The following is a 22,332-nucleotide window of genomic DNA, read 5'->3' on the forward strand; positions in this document are numbered from 1 at the left end:
AAGTGGGGGCTGGCCAGCGCTGTGAGGGTATTAAATGCCACTGACTGTTCACTTTCACAAGGTTAATTTCAGGTTCTGTGAATTTCACCTCAACTTAAAAAGCAGCAGCACATCCATGAGCAAAGAGCACTTTCTCCATAACTTGAGTTTTCCAGGAATGGGACCAAGCTGGGTCTACTGGCTACTGGGCCTCCAGATGGTTCTCCCGATGGCTGCTGGCCTTCACTTCAGCCCAAAGCCACAGGAGCAAAACAACAAACCCATACCCCAGCCGGTCACCAGGTAGCAATTGGCACCATTTTCCCCATCAGATGCCCTCGGTGTAAAATTCAGGCCAACACAGAAGAGAAAACTCACTATGCAAAATTAAAGACATAGAGGCAGCAAAAACCCTGTAGCTGGTAAGGTCCCCTTAATCCCAGCTTCGGGAAGGGGCGGAGCTGGCCTCAGGCACCCAGAGTCTACTCTGGAGTCACAATGATGGGTTCCAGGATGGGCAAGGACCCCACACACAGGCAAGGAGGGAAAGAGCTGTGGCTGGAAATATGGGGATGGAGGGAAGCCTCTCCCTTTATGCTGGCCTTCAACATAGGAAGAGGAAGGCCTGGAATCGCAAACTGCCTTCTTATTGTTAACACACTAAGACCACGTAGCAAATGGCAGACCCAAGACAGGGACAGAGATGGGGACCTGGTGACATCATGTCATCTGGATCAAGCTGTACCTGAAGTCAACCAACCCTGGATTCCAGTTATATGAGCCAGGATACATTCTTAAGTTAGTCTGACATGAGTTTTCTGTCTTTTTCAGCCAACAAATCCCCAAAAGACAAAGGGACTTTCAGAAATGATTCTGTGTGTGATGACTCTGGAGTCCCCTAAAACAGAGTTTGGTGAATTCCAAAGGAAGCCTGATACCACAAAACTCCAGAGGCTCAAGGGCAGGGAAGCATTATAAAACAGAACATTTTCATATGAAAAAGGAACACAGCGGGGGGGGGGGGGGGTGGAACAGGGCTGTAAAAAAAATCCCACTGAATTCCAGTCCCCTGCATCCAGCTGAATTCCACAAAGCAGATGCAAAAAACATCTGAACGCTTTCAGAATTGTGTTCTTCCCTGGCTTCTTCCCTTGCCCAAAATCTGCTCAAACTTTCCAAATGCTCTTCATAAGCAGCCTGGACCAATTACAATAGTTGGTCTAGGCAGGCCCCAGTGCTGGGCCTATCCCTTCCCTGAACCCCAGGGGCCAGGAAGAGAAGATAGAGACAGATAGAAACAGACACAAAGACAAGACTCCCCAGGCAGCTACAAGAGGAACAAGCATAGGATCACAGAGCTACTTCGAGGCACAGACACCCTCAGAAGAATTCACAGGTCTGAAGGCTCTGAGCCACTATTCCAGAGAGCCAGTCCAGGCGGGCAGTAGAGGCCTGATGGGGGCTAGCCAGAGATAACTGTCAGCCTGTTCTCTGGGCAAAACCGGACAGGAGCTGGGGGGCACAACCCATTGGGGGCCCCAGTCTCTATGGAAGAAATCAAAGTTCCCAGTGTGGCCCATGGCCTGGCTAATGGCATGGCCCTAAGCCCTTCACACATATCCCACTCTCCTACCATCCAAGGCCCACTTAGGGAAACAGTTCTTCTAACAGCAACATCCCTCCCAGCAAGCTGAGCAATCGGGGTTGGGGAGGGGGGATTGCAGGCACCCCGCAGCAGGACAGCCTGGTGGGCAGGGAGGGGTGGCAGACCCAGGCTGCCTGGCCTTCGGTGCCCACTTCCCAGCGACCATGGGAGAGTGGCTTTCTCTCTTAAGCTGGGCCCCTTCAGAGAAAGTATGCTCTGTGATCACACTTCACGGGGCTGGGAAGACACAAAGGAATGACACTCACAGCTGGCACACTACCTGACACGCTCACTTAATGTTAACTTATCATCACCACCACCACCACGGGAACACCTCTTTTATGCCAGCCTCCCAGTGGAGGACCTGCCTTGGCCAGAAACCCCACCATCCAATCCCATCCAGCATCAGACAGAGAAGAGGACCCAGCAGGCTCGAATGGTCCACTTCCATCGCCTGGCCTGGTTCCCACACCCACCAGTGCTGCATGAGGACTGACCTCACCCAGCAGCTGGGAGACTGTTAATGAGCTAACATGTGTCCCCATGGTGGTGAAGACACTGAACGGAAACAGCACATGCAGAAGTGACATCCATCATCACTCAGCCGGCCAAGAATGAGCATGTCACCTGGCCACCGTCCCTGCCCCATCCCAGGCAGTGACAGTAGAACAACAGTTTCGGGGCAGCCCGGAAACTGCTCCATTACCACCTCTATCAGCTTGGCTCTGTGTAAATGGAGACCAAAGAAGCTTCCAACCTCAACTGTCCCTGAGACTTACTGAAATGGCAGAAGAACCTCCCACAGTAATCTCTACACATCCTCACCCCCCTGTCTCAGCTCGACTTTCTGTTTTAAAGAGGAGTAAAGCAGAAGAGCTCTCTAGGGCACAGGGGAAACTGTGGCCCTACAGGCTGGACATAGGCAGGTGTGGTCCCTCTCTGGCCAGGAGTGCCCTACAGAGCCAACCTCAGCCCAGGCCTGGCCTCTGCCCAGCTGCACTGTGCCCTGCACTCAGCCCTGCCTCCCAGACGCTTGCCTGAGCTGTGCCTCAGTCCAACACACCAACCCGTTGCTTTGCACCCAGTCCAATCACAGAAGAAAACTGAATCCTCAGCAGGGCCCGTCTGGAGCCAGGCCTTACCTTAGACAGGTCCTCAGAGGCCCCGGGCTGGCCCGCAGCCAGCAGGGGTGAGGGCCGCAGCAGGGGGTCAGGCAGCAGCTCCAGGCGAGGGCGCTTGCTCTCAATGAACTCCATCTCTGACTTGCCCAGCTCGGGCAGGTATGAGTGGGACTCAGGTCGCAGGTGAAGCTCCTGGGACCTATGGAGGCAAGGACACAGGGTATCATATCTACCGTTCTCCTGATGAGCACCTGCTGGACACCACACCCTCTTGGACCCTCAGAGAGCAGTGCCCACCTGTGGACGGGCACAGACCTATCTTCCTGTGAGCCTACGTTCATTATGTTCACAGAAAGAGGATGTTAAAAATAAATAAATAGATAGATAGATAGATAGATAGATAGATAGATAGATAGGATGTACTGGCAATTCCCTCATTAGCGAGTGTGGCCCATGACCAGCAGCATCAGCCCCACCCGGAGCTACAAACAAGAGTTTGTAGCTCGTTTGTAACTACAAACAAGAGTCTGGAGTCCCACCCAGGCCTACAGAGCCAGACTCTGCATTGAAACAAGAGCCCCAGGGTGATTCATGGGCACAGCAAGTCTGAAAAGTCTTGTGGGTCCAGCACAGATAATAACACAGGTGATGATATATGCACATCATCCACCCAGGGCAGACATCACTAGCCAACCACAGCACTCTGGCTGCTAACCCTGCCTTTGCCTCTTTCTTGACTCAGCCAGGCTACCTAGCCAGGCTGCCTGGGGCAGAGATGCGAGCTGTCCAACCTAATCACTCCCAACTGGCTCTCCTTAACCTGCTCCCCCATTTGCACAGGACAAAATTGGCCCAGAGAGGGCATGCCTTGCCTGAGCACACACAGCAGAGCCGAGACTCGCATACTCCATCTCCAGCTACGGCTCCTTACCAGACAGCCTAAACAGTGTCTCTGCTGAAATGCCTTTTAAGCTCATGCCCTCCCTGAACACTCCAAGTGCCTTCTTATCTCTGGGCCTTTGCATGTGCTGTTCCCTCTGTCTGGAGTACCTTTACCCAGCTCTCTGGTCAGCTACACACTAGACAAGCACCCCTCCTGTGAGAGGCCTTTCCTCCTCCTTACCTCTGGCCAGAGAGGTAATACCTTCCTCACCCCATAGGTAATAGTCACGTGCCTCATTCGGGGGGGGGGGGTCATTTTGTGTGGTCTCTGTGATGCATCTCCCTGCTAGACTGTGGGCTCCCCACAGGAAGGGCCATTTACCTGGATCCCGCTGTGTGCCCACAGCCTCGAATGAACCAGCATGTGCCAGATGTAAAGACTCTTAGCAGTTAGTGCTGTTACTATCTCTGGCACCTTGGGGCCCTGCTCTGACCTCGGTCCTCCTCTCACTGGGGTCCCCATCCCACTGCACTGGCTCTCTCCCTCCTACTTAAGGGTCTTAAGGAAACGCAGGCCAGCCCAGATAGGCAGACATCTGCCAGAGGACCTCATCTGGTAGCAAGGGGCAGAAAAAAGGAGGACAGAGGGATGGAAGGAAGGGGCTCCCCATGCGCACCCAGGTGTGGACATGTCCCTCTCAATCAGCACCCCAGCCCTGCCCCTGCACATCTTGGTGGTCAACCCCTCCTGCCTAGCCACACACCCAGAGACCACTGAAGGCCCTTGGTAGGAAGTCAGAGGTTCCACATGGCTCATCCTGCTCATCCCCATTTTTGCGAAGTCACAGCTGCACGAGGACAAGGGGAAGCACACAGTCCAAGTGACCCCTCATTTCACACCAACCCTGCCTGCTCCTGCCCCAGCACAGCCCTCCATCCCCCGACCTGAGACATGATGCCGCAGCTCTGAGCCAGGCAACATGCCAGCCTCTCCTTACCTTTCATTCCCAGGCTGAAATTCAGACAGCAGGGAGGGCCTCCTCCTCTGCGGCTGGATGATGGAGCCAGGCGACAGGTGTGAGGTGTAGTCACGGGGGTGGTGCTGGTACTCGAGCAGCCCGACGTCCTGTAGCAGGAGGCCCAGGAAGTGAGCAAGCGAAAACTGCCCACTTCACAGTGGCAGGCAGAGGCGGCAGAGTCACATGCTCCCTGCCCAGGCCCACATCCCCACGCAGCTCCTGAAGCCTAGAGTGGCCAGAGTGCGTACCTAGGGCTGACGGCCTCCGTCCCTCACTCCCCGCCACACTGGTACCCACAGTGCTCTGCGATTATGCCCTCTTTCCAGAGGACACAGCCAAGTCCATGTGTCAGCAGACAGCTGGAAAAGCCACAGACTGCAGGTCTACCAACCAGGCCACTAAAGGAGCGGGGTGCATGCGTGAAACCAAGAAGCACAGGCAGGACACTGCCGACACCACCGGGCTGTGAGACTCAAAGGCCAGCTTCCAAGACAAGGCACCGCCTTGGGACTCCCCTGTCTGCTGTGTGACAGGAAAAGCCACACATGTATGTCATATATAGCAAAGATCAAAGTCACCAGGATACACTGCAAGCAAAACCCTCCTTCTTCAGTAAAATGCCACCTAGTGTCCCTGACCATCTGAGGAAAAACTGAACACTAACAAACTAGATATATCCTGACTATCAACTACATTCTGACAACAGACACATTAAAAAGGTTTTTTTAAAATAAGAATGGAGGAGCAACTGGATGGCTCAGTTGGTCAAGTGTCCGGTTCTTGATTTTGACTCACGTCATGATCTCAGGGTCATGAAGTTGAGCCCTCTGAGGAGCTCCATGCTCAGTGGGGTGTCTGCTTGAGATTCTCTCCCTTTCCCTCCACTCCCCACTTGTGCTCTCTCATTCTTGCAAATAAGTAAATAAATCTTTAAAAAAAAACTTTAAAAGGATAAAAACAAGTCTCTCAAAAGAGCAAACAGGACTGGCTTCACACCATAGTGAAATCGATCAGCGCTGTCTGCCTAGAACACTCAGTTCTACTATGTGTGACAATCAATTAGTGATGTCTGACACAGGTGAGGCTTAGGAAGAGCAGCACCACGTATGACTTATTTCCTTCTTGGCACCTCTCTTAATTCTCCCAATTTTCCCTAAACACCTAGTAAGTCTTCTGTTGTTTGGTTTTTGTTTTTTAAGTGGTTATTTCTGCAAAGAGATCAGATGATACTAGGCAGGTGTGCTGGGAATGTATGTGTTTCAGACCCTCCAAACCAAGCATCTAGAAGGCTGAGAGGCCAAAGGTTAGAGCAGATGAATAAATGGAATGAACAGGGACCCTGTCAACTTCAGAGGCTGGAAACATTGAGGAAGCCCAACGTAGGGTACAGCTACAAGGTGCCTCAGGCTGGAGGGGGCTGTCCGATGCTCAAACCCTCTGAGATTTAGGTTTCCTCATCTTTGAAGAAGGCACCTACCTGGGAAAGAGGCCTTTGTGCCTCCTACCACTCACCCCACCTTAACTCTCCAAAGCATCACCCCCCCAAGACGAAGGGCAGCTTCAAAAAGGCAGAGAAGGTTTCGGCACATCCCTCCTGCCCCACTCTGCAACATCTAGCATGAGGCACCAGGTGCTCGTGCAGGGCGGCAGGCGGGAAGGAGGAGGAGGGAGAAAGGCCTCAAGGGAGGGAGTGAGGGCCTCTGGGATCACGCCAGCAAGGCTGCCAGGCAAAGATCTCGCGCACACGTACAGAGGTGTGAGAAGGAATCAGCAGGCTTTGCAGTCTGCCAGGAGGAAAATTTTCTCCAACCGGCTCTTTCACACAAAAGCAAAATGAGCAAAGCGGCAGAGAGACAGACAATCCGATCCCCTGGGAAAGGGCCACAGCAAGACAGTGCCTACACCTGCCAATGGAGGCAGAAAAGGCACATGGCAAATGGGGCCCTCGACGAGGAGGAGGGGGAAAGAAGCCACTTCACAAACTTTCTGGCCTCCGTTTCTCAGTTTAGGACCCAAGAGGGAGATGTTTGTCTACAAAGTCCCTCCAAAGAGCATCTTGGGGCCATTTGTGCAGGGTCCTCATGAAACTCCACCACAGGGCCTGAAGCAGGTCCCCGAGGCTGAACCCAGGAACCCCCAAGGGTGTCTGGATGCTCCACAGGAAGGCAAAAACTGGGGAGACCCCAAGAGAGAAACTGAGCCAAGGTGGGGCTCACTTGAGACTGGATACCTCAGGCACTTGGGCTACAAGCCTCCCAGCCACATCTCGGAGCATGAGAACTCTTTGGGAGTTAAAATAGCAACAATACCCATTGTACACAAATTGCCTGTGTCCATTTGCCACTAAAAGTTTGAAACACACTAACGTAATCCCTACAACACCACCACGAGGTATCACACATAGTCCCATAGCAACATGAGAAATCAGGTACAGAGAAGTTAAGTGACTTTTCCAGATCACACAGTAAGGAGGAGAGGCTCTGAGCCCCAAGACTGGCCCAAGCTGGCTTCCTGCTGAGGAACAGGCAGGAACAGGGGGCCAGTCCTGAAAAACAGCAGCAAACCAGACTCGGGGAGAAGAGGCCTGCCCTGCCCTTGCTACGTGCTTCCAGAGCTCCTGCTCAGAAAAATCAGAGGAAAAAAAAAAAAATCAGAGGAAAAGAGTCTCCAGGTGAGGCTCCGACTTGCCTCTGCTGGCTTCTCTCCAGCCATGGTGCCTCTGACACTGGGAATTGGGGCCAGCCAATAAACTATGCCCCTAAACTCCCCAGGTAGGTGACGTGGGGCTGTGGAAAAGCAGTGTAGCCAGGAGGGAACCCCATCTGGCACGTCTCTGCACAGATTCTCCTGTGAGGTTACATGGACAGAGGGGCTGGGGCATTGCACATCAGGTCAAATCCAAACCGGGCCTGGACTCTGGGAGATATCTGAAGGAGGGACTGGGAGGAGGATTTTCCTTGTGGCTGTGTTAGGAGGAGGCATGCTCCTCAATGATCCCTGGGATAGGGCTTCTCACCCCAGAAGGGGCTGAAGAAACATCTGGAACTGTACATGGCAGGCAAAGAACTCATGGGTCCCTCCTGGAGAAGTAGGAGCTACGATCAAGATGGCTCCTACTTCAGGGCCTTTGCATGTGCTATTCCCTCTACCTAGAACATTCTTTAGCCACATTTCCCCATGCCTGGCCCTCTAGTTCCCTTCAGGTTTTGACTCCAATGTCAGCTTCTCAGTGAGGCATCCTTCCCCGACTCCTGACTTCAATTAGGACCCCTGCAACCTCAGCCATCCCTCCCCTTTCCTCCCCTGTTCATTGTTCCCCCATGGGAACACTAGCTGCCAGAGGCAGGGATGCTTCTGGTTTGCTCACAGCTCTTTTCCCAGGGCCTACAATAGTACTGGCACATGAGGTGATCCCTCTGGCCCAGGCAGGCTCCTGGATCCCTGACCCTGAAGCCAGGGCAGCGCAGCTCCACGTGGGGCCCATGACGCTGCTGGCCTGTGACGAGGAGGATACAGAAGACACACGCGTTTGTGCCACAGCCAGTATCCATGCTGCTGGCCTTAGCCACAACCCACCCCCGCATCCAAGAACTGGGGCACATGCAGCACAACCATGTACCAGCTGGGGGCAATCTGCAAGTTCACCAGATTGAGCCTTCCCACAAAGAGTTTGACAAGCACCAATCCAGGGCAGGAGTCAGAAATGGGGCCCAAGGCCAAAGCCTGGCTCGGCACTCAGCCATCCCTCTGCATCTGGGCGGGCTGCTCTCAAGCTACAAGGGCAGCAGAGCCAAGCAGTTGTGACAGGGCCCAAATGGCCTGAAGAGCCTGCAATACTCACAGGGAAGGTTTGCTGACCTTCCTCCAGAAGAAGAGCCCAAAGGCAAGGTGGAAAAGGATACCCATGCTATGTTGTCATAACAACACCATCGTTGAAATCAACATCACCATACTTGATACCACTGTGTGCTAATTCTGTCCAGGCACTGTGCAAAGGCCTCTGCCTACGTCAGCTAACCTGACCCTGAAAATCCCTTAATTACCTTGCTCAGATAATGGGGAAACTGAGGCATAAGGTGGTAAGGCCACTTGTCCAAAATTCACTGCAACATGAATGTGAGCAGTCTGGCTCCAGAAGCTGTACTCCTAACTACCCTTCTACAGTGAGGCACAGACAGATTAAGTAACTTGCCCAGGGCCACACAGCAGAAAGGGGTAGTGCTAAAGTTAGGCCTTGCACCTTTTGAATTGAACACATTCATTTAGCACAAGGACTCCAATAACTCAGGGAAGTTCAAATGGTTCCTGTGGACTTGGGAGGAGAAATTGCAGAAAGACTGATAAGAAGCAAGGCAAGGAGGGTATGTCGGGACTCTCGATCCTGGGAGACCCTCAGGGAAAGATGTGGGGTCCTGATTCTGTGAGGGAGGGAAGCCAAGACCACAGAGGTGGAGAGAACAGGGCACAGATTCCATGGGTAGAGCAGATCATATTCAACGAGCAACACGCACTGTGCCTAAGTTGGTATTCAGAGAGGCCAAGCACGCTCCTGAAGTGGTCAGAGGAACAGTGGGATTTCCACAGCCCTGGGTCCAGGCCTCTGCCTGCAAGCACACCTGGAATTATGCCTTCCATCTGTGCTGTGCAGAGCACAGCAGGCAGCCTAGAGGTGTGGGCCAGCAGATGAGACAGTCCAGAGTCCCTCAGAGTCCAGGGTCCTGCAGCCCCAAGGAAAAAGAGGCTCTCCCTGGGGCTCTGTCACCCTGCCAGGAGGAAAGAAAGGTCTACAACATGCTTACTGCATGCAGATACCACCCTGAGCACCTTGCAAACATCCTCCCCTGAGGCTCAGACCCACAACTCCATACTGCAGATAGGAAAACTCAGGTTGCTCTATTGGGTTAAGTGAGCAGCCCAGTGTCACTCAGTAGGTTGGAAGGAACAGAGATACTCAAAGCCACCTCTAGAGGTTCTGGCTCCAGGGGAGACTGGCCATCCAAGCAGCCTTGAGCCAGAGCACCCTGCAAGAGGCCTCTGGAGCCAGCACGGGCTATCCCAGAAGGTAAGCCTTTTAGGAGTGTATGTGAGAGAGAACTGAGCCCCAAGAAGGTCAGAGATCACTGGGTACAGGCTCCTCCCCTTCTTTCCAGCTTCCTGCCTTGGCTACTATGCTAGGAGTCAGGACACTGGGCTCCTGCCTGGCTCTCAGATGGAGCATTTATCTCCCTGTGCCTTGATTTCCCCTTTCTTCCACCCTCTGTCTTCTAGACTTGAAAAAAGGGAGGCATCTCACAAACCCCACCTGTAAAATAGGCTGATGAAAAGGGATTAGAGGGCATGTGAATTGCACCGGGGGCTGGGGGTGGGGGGGAACCTCCAGATTACAGACCCAATGCTGACCTCCCACCAGCTAAGGGCAAATAGCTCCAGCCAGAATACAGGCCCAGGAGACCCCCCACAACCCCCGGGATGCCCAGAATTCTTGCTCCTGCCTTTCAGGTGACAAGCAGGGCTATGTCACCCCAGCACAAGGCAGGGTGGTCAGGGATTGGGGCCCCACAGCTGCCACCACACACAGGACAGGAACACCCCACCCCACAGCCACCCTAGGGGCCCATTCACCCCTGGCCTCAGCCTCCTGCTTCGAGTGGGTGGTGACTGCTGGGTCCTGTCCAGCCACATCCTGCGTCACTGACAACCCAGCAGGGGAAGAAAAGGAGATGTTATGGGTCAGCCAGTGACCCCAGATGACCGGGAGAGTGCCCAGCTGAGGGCCTAGATGAGGCAAATGACAGGAGGGAAGGTAGGAGAGCGGGAGCTATAGAGACCAGAGGACTTCCCAGGGTTGTGCCCACAGGGAAGGGGATGGCAGAGGGGTGGGAACCTAGCAGCAGGGAATGAGAATCAAGACAGAAGCCAGAAGCATCGGCCACGGGTCCCCAGGAGAGGCAGCCCCTCCAGGAGGCTGCAGTAACAGTGACAATAACAAGGAATAATAACATCAAACGGACATGTCGGGCAGAGTGTGTGCCAGGTGCTGCCATAAACACTTTATCCGTCGTTTCATTTAATCCCCACGAGAATCTAGGAGACAAGTGCTCTTGTGACCCTGTCTTATGGATAAAAAACTGAGCTCAGAAAGCATGAGCAAGTGGGCCTGCTTCCTCACCTACAGAACATTCCTCCTCTACAAATAGAGAGCTAAAAGACCCACTCACAGTGATTTGGAGCAGCAAGTGCTGCTGTCCGCAGAGAAGGCTCTGAACAGAACGTCTGTCCTGCCACAGGTAAATGAGAGGTCGCAGCGTTGTTGTTGCTGGTGATCACGATAAAGATTACAACAACACTACATGATAATAACTCGCCCCCAGGAGCACACTCTTTGGTCCTGGGCACACACCAGGTGCCCAATTAATAGAGCCTCCGTGACGGGGGCTCAGAATCCTGAAGCTGAAGCCGACTGTCTCCTGGCAGTGATCTCCCCTAAGGCCTGTGGTTTAATCTCCTGGCCTCAGTCCCCTCATCTGCAAAATAGGATAGTAACATGAGCTGCCCTTTCATTGGGCTGTCTGTGGGAATCCAAAGACTCTACCCAGGGGCAAGCTCTTGTCACAGGGCTCCATAAGGTGCCCATTTAGCCCTGCTGGCTCAAGAAGCACCCGGGGGTAGAGGGTGGGAGGCCAAATTCTCAAGAGGTCACTGTGTCTGGGACACCCCCCACTCTCGGCCAGTGGGTTCACATGCTCACTGATAGAAATGCCCTCCCATGCCACTTCCTCTCTTCTCATGAGAAACCATGCCAAGCAATATACACACATGCATGTGCACGTACACACAGACACACGCACACAAACACAGGCCAGCAGAGCCAGCCTTTCCCCCAGCTATGCCCACAAGGCCCCACATCCCCTCGCTGAGCTGCCAGTTGGTCAAATGGGGAGGCCCAAGGCCCTAAGAGCCCTCTGGCAAGCACCAAGGTACCCAATAAATGTCCACAGAGCAGAACCAAAGGCCCATCCCTACAGCTATACCATGCAGCTAGAGCTGAAGGCAGGAAATGGGCCCTACTGGTGGATGGACAGAGCGGGACACAGCTTAGGAAAGCTGATCGAGAGCACACACATGTGCAAGCCGGCACATGAGAGCACGTGAGCCTCTCCACAGGTAGGTCATCCCCCAGAGATGGAGTGGCTCCTCAGTGAGCCAAACAATACCTGGATCCCCAAATCAGGACTTCGGAGACACTGATGTGTTCTGAGCTTCATCATCTCAGAGCCCTGAGCCAACACCAGAGTGAATGAGCTCCAGGGTCAAGGATCAGGGAGGCAAGGGGTTATCAGCAATATTCCCCCCCATAGGCCACCTCAAAAAGCAAAGAGTTTTGGAGAGGCTGGGCTGCCAGCAAAACGTATACAGTGTGTGCTCCATGTTTACATGTAAATTCCACTGAGGCCTATGGAGACAGAGATCCCAGCTCAACCTGGCAACGGTCTCCATCTTCCCAGCTCTAAAGTGGGAGCTAAGAGATTGTACTGGAAGTTCCAGATGCCAGCAGTCTCTGCCGTGGCAGCCCACTTCCCCTCGGGGGACACAGTGAGCCCTGGCCAGATACCACTAGAGATGCACCAGCCCTTATGGGGACCTCGATGAGAGAAGGCGGCCCCAAAGCTGGCCCCAGGGAACACATACGCACCCCTTACTTACCGTGTGGGGCCGGGCAATCTGCACGGGGTAGGAAATGCCATGGGGCGGGTAGCGGGGCTCAGCGGCCCTCCACGTCTGCGCCACAGGCTGCGTGGATCCCGACATGGTGGTGAGTGTCCAGGGACTCTTGGGCCCCAGTAATGTCCCTCTCAGTGACCACCAAGATTAAAAGCCAGTCCTCGGCATCTGCGGGTGGGCCGCCCTGTCACAACCACCTGAGAGTAAACCAGAAAAGAAAAATGATCAGTCGCAGAGCAATGGCCCCTCCAGACACCCTGGTAGGGCCCCTGGTAGTTCGTCTACTCCAAGGAAGACAGACTCCTGACCCTTCTCTGGGCCACTGGGTCCCTCTTGCCCAATGACAGCAAGAGATGCGACTGGCATTTGAGGGACCCCTGAGCCATAGCCCAGGCAGCAGTGGCAACATGCACCACATCAGGGAAAGCCACTCAGCCCCCAGGCCTCACCCCACGGAACCCCCAGTCTGGCAGCACTTCCCACCGCCCCTCAGCCCCCCGGCCTCACCCCACGGAACCCCCACTCTGGCAGCACTACCCACCGCCCCTCAGCCCCCGGCCTCACCCCACGGAACCCCCACTCTGGCAGCACTTCCCACCGCCCCTCAGCCCCCCGGCCTCACCCCACGGAACCCCCAGTCTGGCAGCACTTCCCACCGCCCCTCAGCCCCCCGGCCTCACCCCACGGAACCCCCAGTCTGGCAGCACTTCCCACCGCCCCTCAGCCCCCCGGCCTCACCCCACGGAACCCCCAGTCTGGCAGCACTTCCCACCGCCCCTCAGCCCCCCGGCCTCACCCCACGGAACCCCCAGTCTGGCAGCACTTCCCACCGCCCCTCAGCCCCCCGGCCTCACCCCACGGAACCCCCAGTCTGGCAGCACTTCCCACCGCCCCTCAGCCCCCCGGCCTCACCCCACGGAACCCCCACTCTGGCAGCACTTCCCACCGCCCCTCAGCCCCCGGCCTCACCCCACGGAACCCCCACTCTGGCAGCACTTCCCACCGCCCCTCAGCCCCCCGGCCTCACCCCACGGAACCCCCAGTCTGGCAGCACTTCCCACTGCCCCTCAACCCCCCAGCCTCACCCCACGACCTCTACAGTTTCTGAGTCACCAGGGCCAAGTTCTCCAGAAGCACCCAGTTCAGGCAGACGGCTGGGCACCTGTGCTGAGAGGCATGGCCAGGGTGAGGTGCAGCAAAGTGTCCCGAGAGGGCGGTGGACAGGGTCAGCTCCGGCAGGGTGCAGGTCACAGGTCACAGTATGACCCTGTATAGGAGCAGAGCTGGGAGTGGGGGGACTGGGCAGTGGGGGGCTGGGGAGACAGCTGAGGACACGATAAGAGCCAGGGGGCCCCAAAAGGCTGCTGGGGTGCAGGTAAACGGTGCCTTCCGCGGGAGAGAAACCACCCGTGTCCAGGCTAGAAAGAATCTCAAGAGACAGTCCAGTCTTTACAGGTGGGGAAACTGGGGCTCGGGAAGACAAAAGGACTCACGTCAAGAGGACACGGAGACCAGAGTCAGGAGCCGCCTCTGCTGGGGAATCTCTGGGGGCCTCCTCCCGCCTAGGCCCCGGCTCCATCAGCCGGTCGGGGGCACCACCGGCCCCGCCGGCGCAAGCCCCAGGTGACAGGACGGCACGGCCAGGCCTCCTTTGCCCTCCGCCCTCAGCACCCACCGGGAAACGTGTGCCCCTCAGGCCCCGCCACGTGCAGCCCACCCCGGCTGAGGAAAGCCCAAGATGGCGCAGGCACCCCCCTCGGTGCTCCCGCGTACTGCGGCCGGCTGGGGTTGCATCTCCGGCCATCAGGTAAGTAGGTCGTACCCCCAGCTCCCCGAAACCTCCTGGCCTCCCTCATCGCCCTGCCCCGGCCCGCGGCTCACAGCTGTCCTCCCGCAACTGACCCTCCACGGTGATGTGCCTGCTGGGGGTCTAACGCGAAAGAACGCCGGGAGGGCGGGCTGAGGGCGCGGGGGTCAGAAGGGTTAGGAAACCCCCGCCCCGGGTCCGCCTGCCTTCCATTCCCCGCCCCCATCTTCCACGAGGGGAGGAGACCCGGCAAGACCTTTCCAGGAGCCATCCTCCCTCCCCGGGCTCTGGGAGTGGTCATGTGATCCCGGCCTGGCCAATCAGACTCCTGCATCCCCTGGGCCAGGGATTGGTTGGAGGATGAGCATGTGACCCAGACTGGGCCAATGAGAGGCAGCCTTGAGACTTTCACTGGGGGAAACCAAGAACAGGTGCGCTCTGCTTGGGAGGAAGCTGGGAGGATGAAAGCCTGCCGTTCTCTGGGCCACCTCACCCACCTCACCGCAGTGCCTGCCCAACGGCGACACCATCTGGCAGGAAGACAGAGCTGAGGATGGTGAGAGCGCGGTCCAGGTCCTGATGACAGCCATGCCTGAACACAGTCGAAGCCTGCTCACTGGTTTAGGAGAGCTGAGACATTCCTGTGTGTTTTGCCTTCACCAGCCCAACCTGGGTTTCTGTAATTTGCCACCAAAAGTTCTGACTCACCCAGGGAAGAAAGGAGTCACAGCCCAGTGCACCTACGAGCACCTCAGGAAGTTGCCCACGTGGGCTTGTGCCAGCCCACAGGATGTACCGTATAATTTTTATGAGCATGGGAACACATCCTGCTCAGCTAACAGGAGCAACTAGTATCACTCTCACTAGAACCAGCTCTGTAGTAGCTCCAGCCCAGTGATATTGGTGCTCTGCTGTGGAAGTGGGGGGAAGAGCTGCCCTGCCAATTCCCACAAAGGGCAACGTGGCATCTGTCCTGCAGCCCAGAGACATGAAACTGGCCTTGTCTGGGGAGGGCCAGGGGTGGCCACTGCTGCTGGACCCCATTCCAGAATTCTCATGCGCCGGCTCATCTCAAAGCCCAAGCAGACCCTGGCCATACAATGCAGCGATGCAAATTTCATTCTGCCCTCTCTCTGGGCTTTCAGCAGTGGCCCACTGTCACCGAGGAGATGAGGCCAGCACTTGGGTGGGAAGATGTTCACACTGCTTGCCCCTCCTCCAAGAGCATTGCCGGGCAACTTCCAAATTGCTATTTGATTCTGCACTGCAGAAAGTGGCAGAGGAGTCTAATTTACCCATAGCTTTCCTAACTTCCTTTGCCTAACAAAACGCCAACTGGAGAAGGCAGGCCTCTACTAGACAGATGCTCACACATACAGTGCCTGTGGGCTCCAGAAGCCGGAAAGGTGACACCTTTCCAAAGCAGCTCTGGAGAATCCTCGCTGGTATCCCTACCCTTCTCACTCCAAGGCCAGGGTCTGGCTACCTTCCCACTCCCTCTAGACTCACTGTGTGTCCACCACCAAGCTTGCAGTGCTTCAGCCATCAATAGGTCACCCCAGCAGCTCCCTGGCCCCATGTTCTCACACACATGTTGTCCCCAAAACTAGGAGATTGAGTGCCTCCCTCATTCACCATGAGCTTATTTAATAAATCCGATTTCCATCCCTCCCAACCTCAGTCACATTTATTGCCAGCTCAAAAAAATTTTTTTTTTTTTTTTTTTTTTTTAGGAAACCATTTTGGCGGTTCCTCCAAAAGTTAAACATAGAATTACTAAATGACCCAACAATTCCACTCCTGGGCACATACCCAAAAGAACAGACAACTGGGACTCAAACAAATACATGTATATGAACGTCCATAGCCACATTATTCACAGCAGCCAAAAGGTGGAAACAGCCCAAAAGTCCATCAACAGATGAATGATAAACAAACTGTGGTCCGTCCAGACAGTGGAACATGATTTGGTCACAAAAAGAAATGAACATTAACACAGGCCATGCCACGGATGAACCTTGAAAACATCACTCTAAGTCAAAGAAGTAGGTCACAAAAGGCTAGGTGGGGCATGAGTTCACCTGCAGGAAGTACCTAGAATAGGGAAACCTACGGAGACAGAAAACAGAATGGTGGCTGCCAAGACAGGGGTGGCCAAGGACTGCTCCCGGGCAGTGGGCTCCCCAACGCAGTGAGGTAGTATTTGCATAATATTGTGAATGGAAAAACAAATTAAGTATTGACCTCATCAAGGTTTGAATGTGAGTGACGGGAAGAAATGGGACACTCCTTCATCAAAGACAGGGGAAGGAGAGGATGCCTGGATCTGGGCTGGGCTGGAAGAAGAAGAACCGAGACCGAAGCAGGTATGCGACACAGCAGCTCCGGTACCACTGCGAGTGTTGGTGGCTTTAGGGTCAGGAGAGGGCGGTGGGCATCTGCTTATTTACAGAAACTTTGAGGTCCCCACTGCAAGCTGAGCCCCAAGCTAGTGAATGAGGCAGGGCCCAGCCACAGAGGGCTCAGTGCCCCGGCGGGGTGCAGCAGGGGGCAGACAAGGACCAGACTGTTAGCTCAGAGAAGGAAGCTCAGTCTACCCCAGCCTTGGGGAGGGCAAGGGGGCATCAAGGAGAGAATGGGCACGAGACAGTCAGGGGGAGTCAGATGGCGCCACCGTCTGACCAGGAGCCCAGAGGTGAGACTGGGCGACACGTGCTTGAGAAACTCTTTGAGTGAGCACAAAGCAGGGAGGGCAGGCAGTCACTCAGGTTCACAGGCCAAGGCAAGGATGGATTCTTTCTAAGGGCCCTGAGGAGCCAGTGGCTGGGAAATAAAGGGTCAGTGTGTTTTCCAAGCAGGCACTGCAGAGAATCAGGAGACCCAGGTGCTCCTGCAGACATCCAAGCAAGAAGCGATGCTGGCAGGACTGGAACAGCAGTAACAGAGAAGCAGCAGCACACGGCAGGAAGGTCGGGACGGAGTTCACCACTTGGCCTCCCAGGGACAGGGGTCCTTTGTCCCCTTCCCAGGCAGGGTGCCTCCCACCTCTGAGTCTGCTTCCTCAGCTATGTATCGAGCTCCTGCTCCACCGGCCTGCTGGGAGGACAGCAGCCTTGGGAAGCTCTGCCATCATGCCCAGTAAACAGCAGGCGCTCAATGAGGCCAACTCAGCAAAGTCAGGAGAAAAGACAGCACTCAAGCAAGAACTTGCTGAGCCAGGGGCTGGGATGGTTCCGAGCCCCAGGGCCCCAGACAGGGACACCAGAGGCCCAACCAGGCCTTATACATCCAACCCACAAACCACGACACCAGGGCCACCGAGCCAGCCAGGGGAGGGCCAAGACCTCCAGGGCTGCCCACGGCAGGGGATCCCGTACACAGTCCAGAATGGGGTTCCCAGTGAATGGCCCACAGCGGGGGTCCCCCCACCAACACCGCAGAGGCTCCAGCATGGCCCTCTACCATACCTGCCCCAGAGGCGGCACCCAGCAGGGGCCACTCAGCAACCCACAAGAGAGAGCCCACAGGCTGCAGGTCCAATGTGGCAGCACCCCACAATCCTAACCTCACATTCCTTGTCACATCCACTGTGTGGCTTGGTAAGGCTTCCAGATCTGCAAGAGGAAGTTCAGCGCTGCGGGTTCTGTCCACCTTGCTCCCTGCTTCATCCCTGCAGCCGCTCAGTGGGCCTGGCACACAGCAGGTGCTCACCAAGTGGACTTGTCCAGGCAAGCGCCAGTAACACCAGGTAAGGCCAGAGCCTCCTGCCCCCACATTCCTCTCAGGCCCCAGGCAGGACGCTGAGGCCTCACCGAGGCACATTCCACAGATTTTCCATGTCGTGTGCAGCCTGCATCAGCTCCGGGGAGGGCGGAATTACAGCAGGCCAGGGCTGGGGTGTGTCTGAGAGTGGGGGAACAAAGCGGGGGATTCCCGCTAAGGTGCTAAGAGCGCAGAAATGTGCCTGGGAGCCTTCAGACCTGAGTCCAGGCCCCAGAGAAGATGAAAGGCCAGCTGTCTGTGCCACACGTGCCTAACTTTCCTGTGACGACTGGGTGCCAACATCAGAACTCCAGAGGGTGTGGGGGAGCCTCAGAAGTAACACAGCTGTCAGCCCAGCAGAAGCCCACAGCACATGTACACACACACATGCACACATGCACGCTCACCAGAACCGTCCAGGGTGCCGGCAGGAGCCATGGGGCCCACACAGGGACAGGGTTTCCTATAGCCATGCCCCCACGGCCTCCTCTCCAGGCTGCAGGGACACTGATGCACCGGGAACCCCACCTCACCTCTGCCCTTCAGCAAGCATCTAGAAGAGTGTGTGACCATCAGAAAGCGACTAGACAAGTTGCTGCTGAATCCCTGCAAGCATCTGGCACGTAGTAGGTATGCTGGTGCTCTGGAACCTCGAAAAACAAACGACCATGTGCTAGATGGCTGAAAACAAACCAAATGCCTTCTCTCTCACTGTTCTGGAGGCCAGGAGTCCCAAGTCAAGATGTGGGCAGGGCCACGCTCCCCCACCTAGAAGCTCCAGGATCCTTCCAGCCTTCTCCAGCTGCTAGTGGCCCCAGGCACCCCTTGGCCTATGGCCGCCTCACTTCAGTCTCTGCTGATCATACCTGGCCTGGCCCCTGCTGTCTGTGCATCCTCTCCTCTAAGTAGGACCCCAGTCATTGGGTTCCAAGCCCACCCTCATCCTGGATACCCTCATCTGCAAAGACCCTCTCTCCAAACAAGATCACATTCCCAGATTCTGGGTGGACATGAATTAAGGGGGGGGGACCCCATTTAACCCAATATGGTAGGTGCTCAATAAATATGTTTTGTTCATTGCTATAATTCCAAGCCTGGCACAGTGCCTGGCACACAGTAGGCATCCAACAAACATCTACCAAACAGCCTGGCCCCCCAGGAGAACAGAGAGCCAAAGCCAGCCAACACAGGGAACGTGAGCACGGAAGCTGTTCCGGGATGTGAGGTTAAGATGTGGCAGAAACACCAGCTAGAACGAAGCTGTTTACACCTTGAGGTTCTAGTTTCTGGTGTGCTGTAAAAACAGGGAGCTGGCCAAGTATCTCCTGCCACCTTCCGCAGGGCCTCCTGGCACAGAACAGACGCCCAGGGAGCTGGCTCTCTGCTGGGCCCACAACACAGAAAGCCCCACAAGAGGTGGCCCCAGTGAGCTCAGAGGAGCCTGCATGGCCCTCTGAAGACAGGGGCTTCAGGCAGAGTCCCTGTCCCCAGCCCCAGCAGCTCACCACCGTCAACCACCAGGAACCAACCAGGAAACTTTGGGGGCAGGTACTGAAATGCAGTAGCAAGTAAAAGATCCCAAACACTGCCTTTGCTGAGCTGCCATTCAAGCAGGCAAGACAGCAGTCACAACAGGAATGCTGGAAGGTGTTTGTGGTGTGGAGAAAAACAGAAGCAAGAGGCATGAGGAGGGCAGACAGGGGATGGGGGTGTGTGTGGTCAGGACAGCTTCACCAGAAAGTGTCTTTGGGCAAAGAGGTGGAAAGGAAGAGAAAGGGGAGAAGGGAAGCATGCAGATGTCTGGGGAAGCTGTTCCAGGCAGAGGGAACAGACAGCTCAGAGGCCCTGAGGGGGAGAAAGAACAGCAGGGAGGAACAAGGCAGGGCCCTGTGAGGTCATGTCACACAGGCTTTCACTCGAAGTGAGAAAGGGAAGGGCCACCCCTCTGGGCAGCGGTGATGCTCAAGGTCTCCCCATCAAGCCTACCCTGGAAGGGTAGGTGCCCCTGGGTTAAAGGAATTTCAGCTGTGTCTCCCATCAGGGAGTAATGGGTCCAGGCCTCTGTGTATCGTATGTGGGTAAAAGGATCAACCCACCCAGAATCTTAACACTGTTAAAGCCACCATTCAGGATCTCATAGAAAACAAGCCCCTGCCCACCCATTCATATAGGCAGGCCCAGCAGGAATGGCGCTGACCCAGCAGAGAGCTCTCTGGGCTCCCCAAAAATGAGCCAGGAACCCAACCAAGACTTGCTCACACCTCTGTCCAAAGAGCAGCAGCCCTGAGGGGCCTGTGGTCACTGTACTCAGAACCCAGAGTGCCACTCACAGGAGTCCTGCCTGCCCTCCCCCAAACTGAGGCCAGTGAAGACAAACCCACCCCAAGTGGGTCTCTTTCCCATTCTGGTCAATCAGGAACTTATTTGAGCATCTCTGATGTGCGGGCACTGTGCTGAGCACTGCGGTCATGGCAGTGGACCAGTTGGACAAAAACTGCTGCCAACCAGAACTCACATCCAATGACAGGCCTGTCCCAACAGAAGAAGCACCTCCTCACCCCAGGTACTCAACAGAGGATGGATGGAGGGGGAAGGTAGGGTGGGTGGATAGACGGATAGATGAAGGAGAAACAAAGGAAGGAAGGAAGGAAGGAAGGAAGGAAGGAAGGAAGGAAGGAAGGAAGGAAGGAAGGAAGGAAGGAAGGAAGGGGGAGCGGGGAGATGGATGGATGGATGGATGGATAGATAGATGGACAGACAAATCAGTGGATGGACATCAATTTAACTGTCCCACTATCCATGGTTTTTTGGGTCTCTTTTTAAAGCAACCCCCAGACCCAAACATGGCCTTATTCCACCAATACTCCTATATCAGGCTCCCTGCCAGTCAAGGCTGGGGACACACATGAGCACCATCACCCCCATGAACCCCCAAACCTTCACAACTGCCCCCCAAGCCCCAGACTGCTGGGCAAAAAGGACCCTGGGGAAAACCACATCCAGTCTCAAACTCCAGAATCAGAACAAGGAGAGACAGGTAGAAAGGTTCATTGAGAAAAGAACCACAGGAAGCTCAACACCCACAGAAGAGTTCCCCAAATAAGGGCGAGGGCTCAAGTACCCTCCGCCACTCAAAACACGGGGAGTTGGGGGGGGCGTGGGGGAGGCAAGTTAATGATAATAATGGTGGCAATATTAATCTTTTGGCAGATGCTATCACCCTCCCCACTTTGCAGATGAGCAAACCAAGGCTGGGCCTGACCAAATAAATGGCAGAGCAAGTTCCCAGAGCATGGAGGCTATGCAGGACTGGGGAGACCCACACCTGAACACAGAGGAAGGCAGAGAGCTCCCCAAGGGAGGGGTGAGCCTCGCCTCACAGGGTCTGGATGAGTGAGGAAGGGGCTGCCCTCACTCAACACTCTCCTTCTGCAGGTGGGGAAACTGAGGCCCAAAAAGAGGCAGGCACTCGGCAGGCTGGTACCTCATGGCCTGACTCTGCCCTCCAAGGCTGGATCCCATAGCCCACAAGTTCCAGGCACCCAGGGAGGTGAGCAGAGCGACCTGGACCAAGCCCACTTCAGACATTCCAGGGGAACCACACCCAGAGCCATGAGGACTAAAGCTCCAGGTCCAGGTGCAAGAACAGAGCCCTGGACTGGCCACAGCCTACACCAGCCTTCCAGGAAAGACAGAGGCCTGGATCCAAACACACCCCCGGCACCCACCCCACCTCTCACCTCCCCTATAAAGGATCCCCAGCCAGCACAAGAACCTCTGCCACCCCCCAATTCTGCTTGGTGCAGCCCTCCCAGATCCCTCCTACCTGCCTTGGAATCGGCAGCTCCACCTGCTTCACAGGTGACGTGTATCAGGCACCCACACAGGGGAAGGCTCCAATTTCCCTCGCCAAACTGGACCACCCCATTCAACAGACCAAGAAGCTGAGGCTCAGAGAGGTGAGCTCACTTGCCTGAGGTCACACAGCCAGAGGCAGCCAGGTCCAGCCCTGCACACTGTCCAAAGTAAGCAGAAGCAGCGTGGCACTGCTTGGGGCCACCGAGGAGGCCCGTTTCTGTCTCTAATTTAATTGGTACATTTGTGTACAGGTCGCCCAGCCCCAGCCAGATATGCTCAAAATCACTTCCTCCTGGACCCCCTTTTCCCTCTTTTAATTTTAAAAGGAAGAGAGGAGAGGGAAGCCACAATCAGGACAAGCCGTCCCCGCACACGAGGTCACAGGGTTCCACACGAGAGCCGTTCCGTGCTATCCCTCCCTCCTGGGTATTTCACAAACATGACGCCGGATTTTTCCTGGCTCTTCCTCATTAGGTTCTGGGCATCCCAGGAGAGATGTGTTTTCCATTAGGCCCTGCTCTTCCATCTGGCCTTCCC

The 22,332-nt window shown here is 55.5% G+C and overlaps 1 protein-coding gene across 16 annotated transcripts in view; it reads right to left on the reverse strand.

The window, feature by feature from the left end:
* Window positions 1–22,332, reverse strand: part of NCOR2 (nuclear receptor corepressor 2) — a 211,435-nt gene that overhangs the window by 133,773 nt on the left and 55,330 nt on the right. For all 16 annotated transcript variants that reach the window (XM_055322397.1, XM_055322399.1, XM_055322400.1 and 13 more), the window contains 3 exons: window positions 12,351–12,565; window positions 4,626–4,753; window positions 2,767–2,944 (listed from right to left, as the gene is read on the reverse strand). In XM_055322397.1, the coding sequence (XP_055178372.1) occupies window positions 2,767–2,944; window positions 4,626–4,753; window positions 12,351–12,455 (411 nt within the window). In that variant the 5' untranslated portion in view covers window positions 12,456–12,565. The remainder of the gene's footprint in view (window positions 1–2,766; window positions 2,945–4,625; window positions 4,754–12,350; window positions 12,566–22,332) is intronic.

The sequence above is a fragment of the Nyctereutes procyonoides genome, unplaced genomic scaffold, assembly GCF_905146905.1.
Source record: "Nyctereutes procyonoides isolate TBG_1078 unplaced genomic scaffold, NYPRO_anot_genome, whole genome shotgun sequence".
NCBI lineage: Eukaryota > Metazoa > Chordata > Mammalia > Carnivora > Canidae > Nyctereutes > Nyctereutes procyonoides.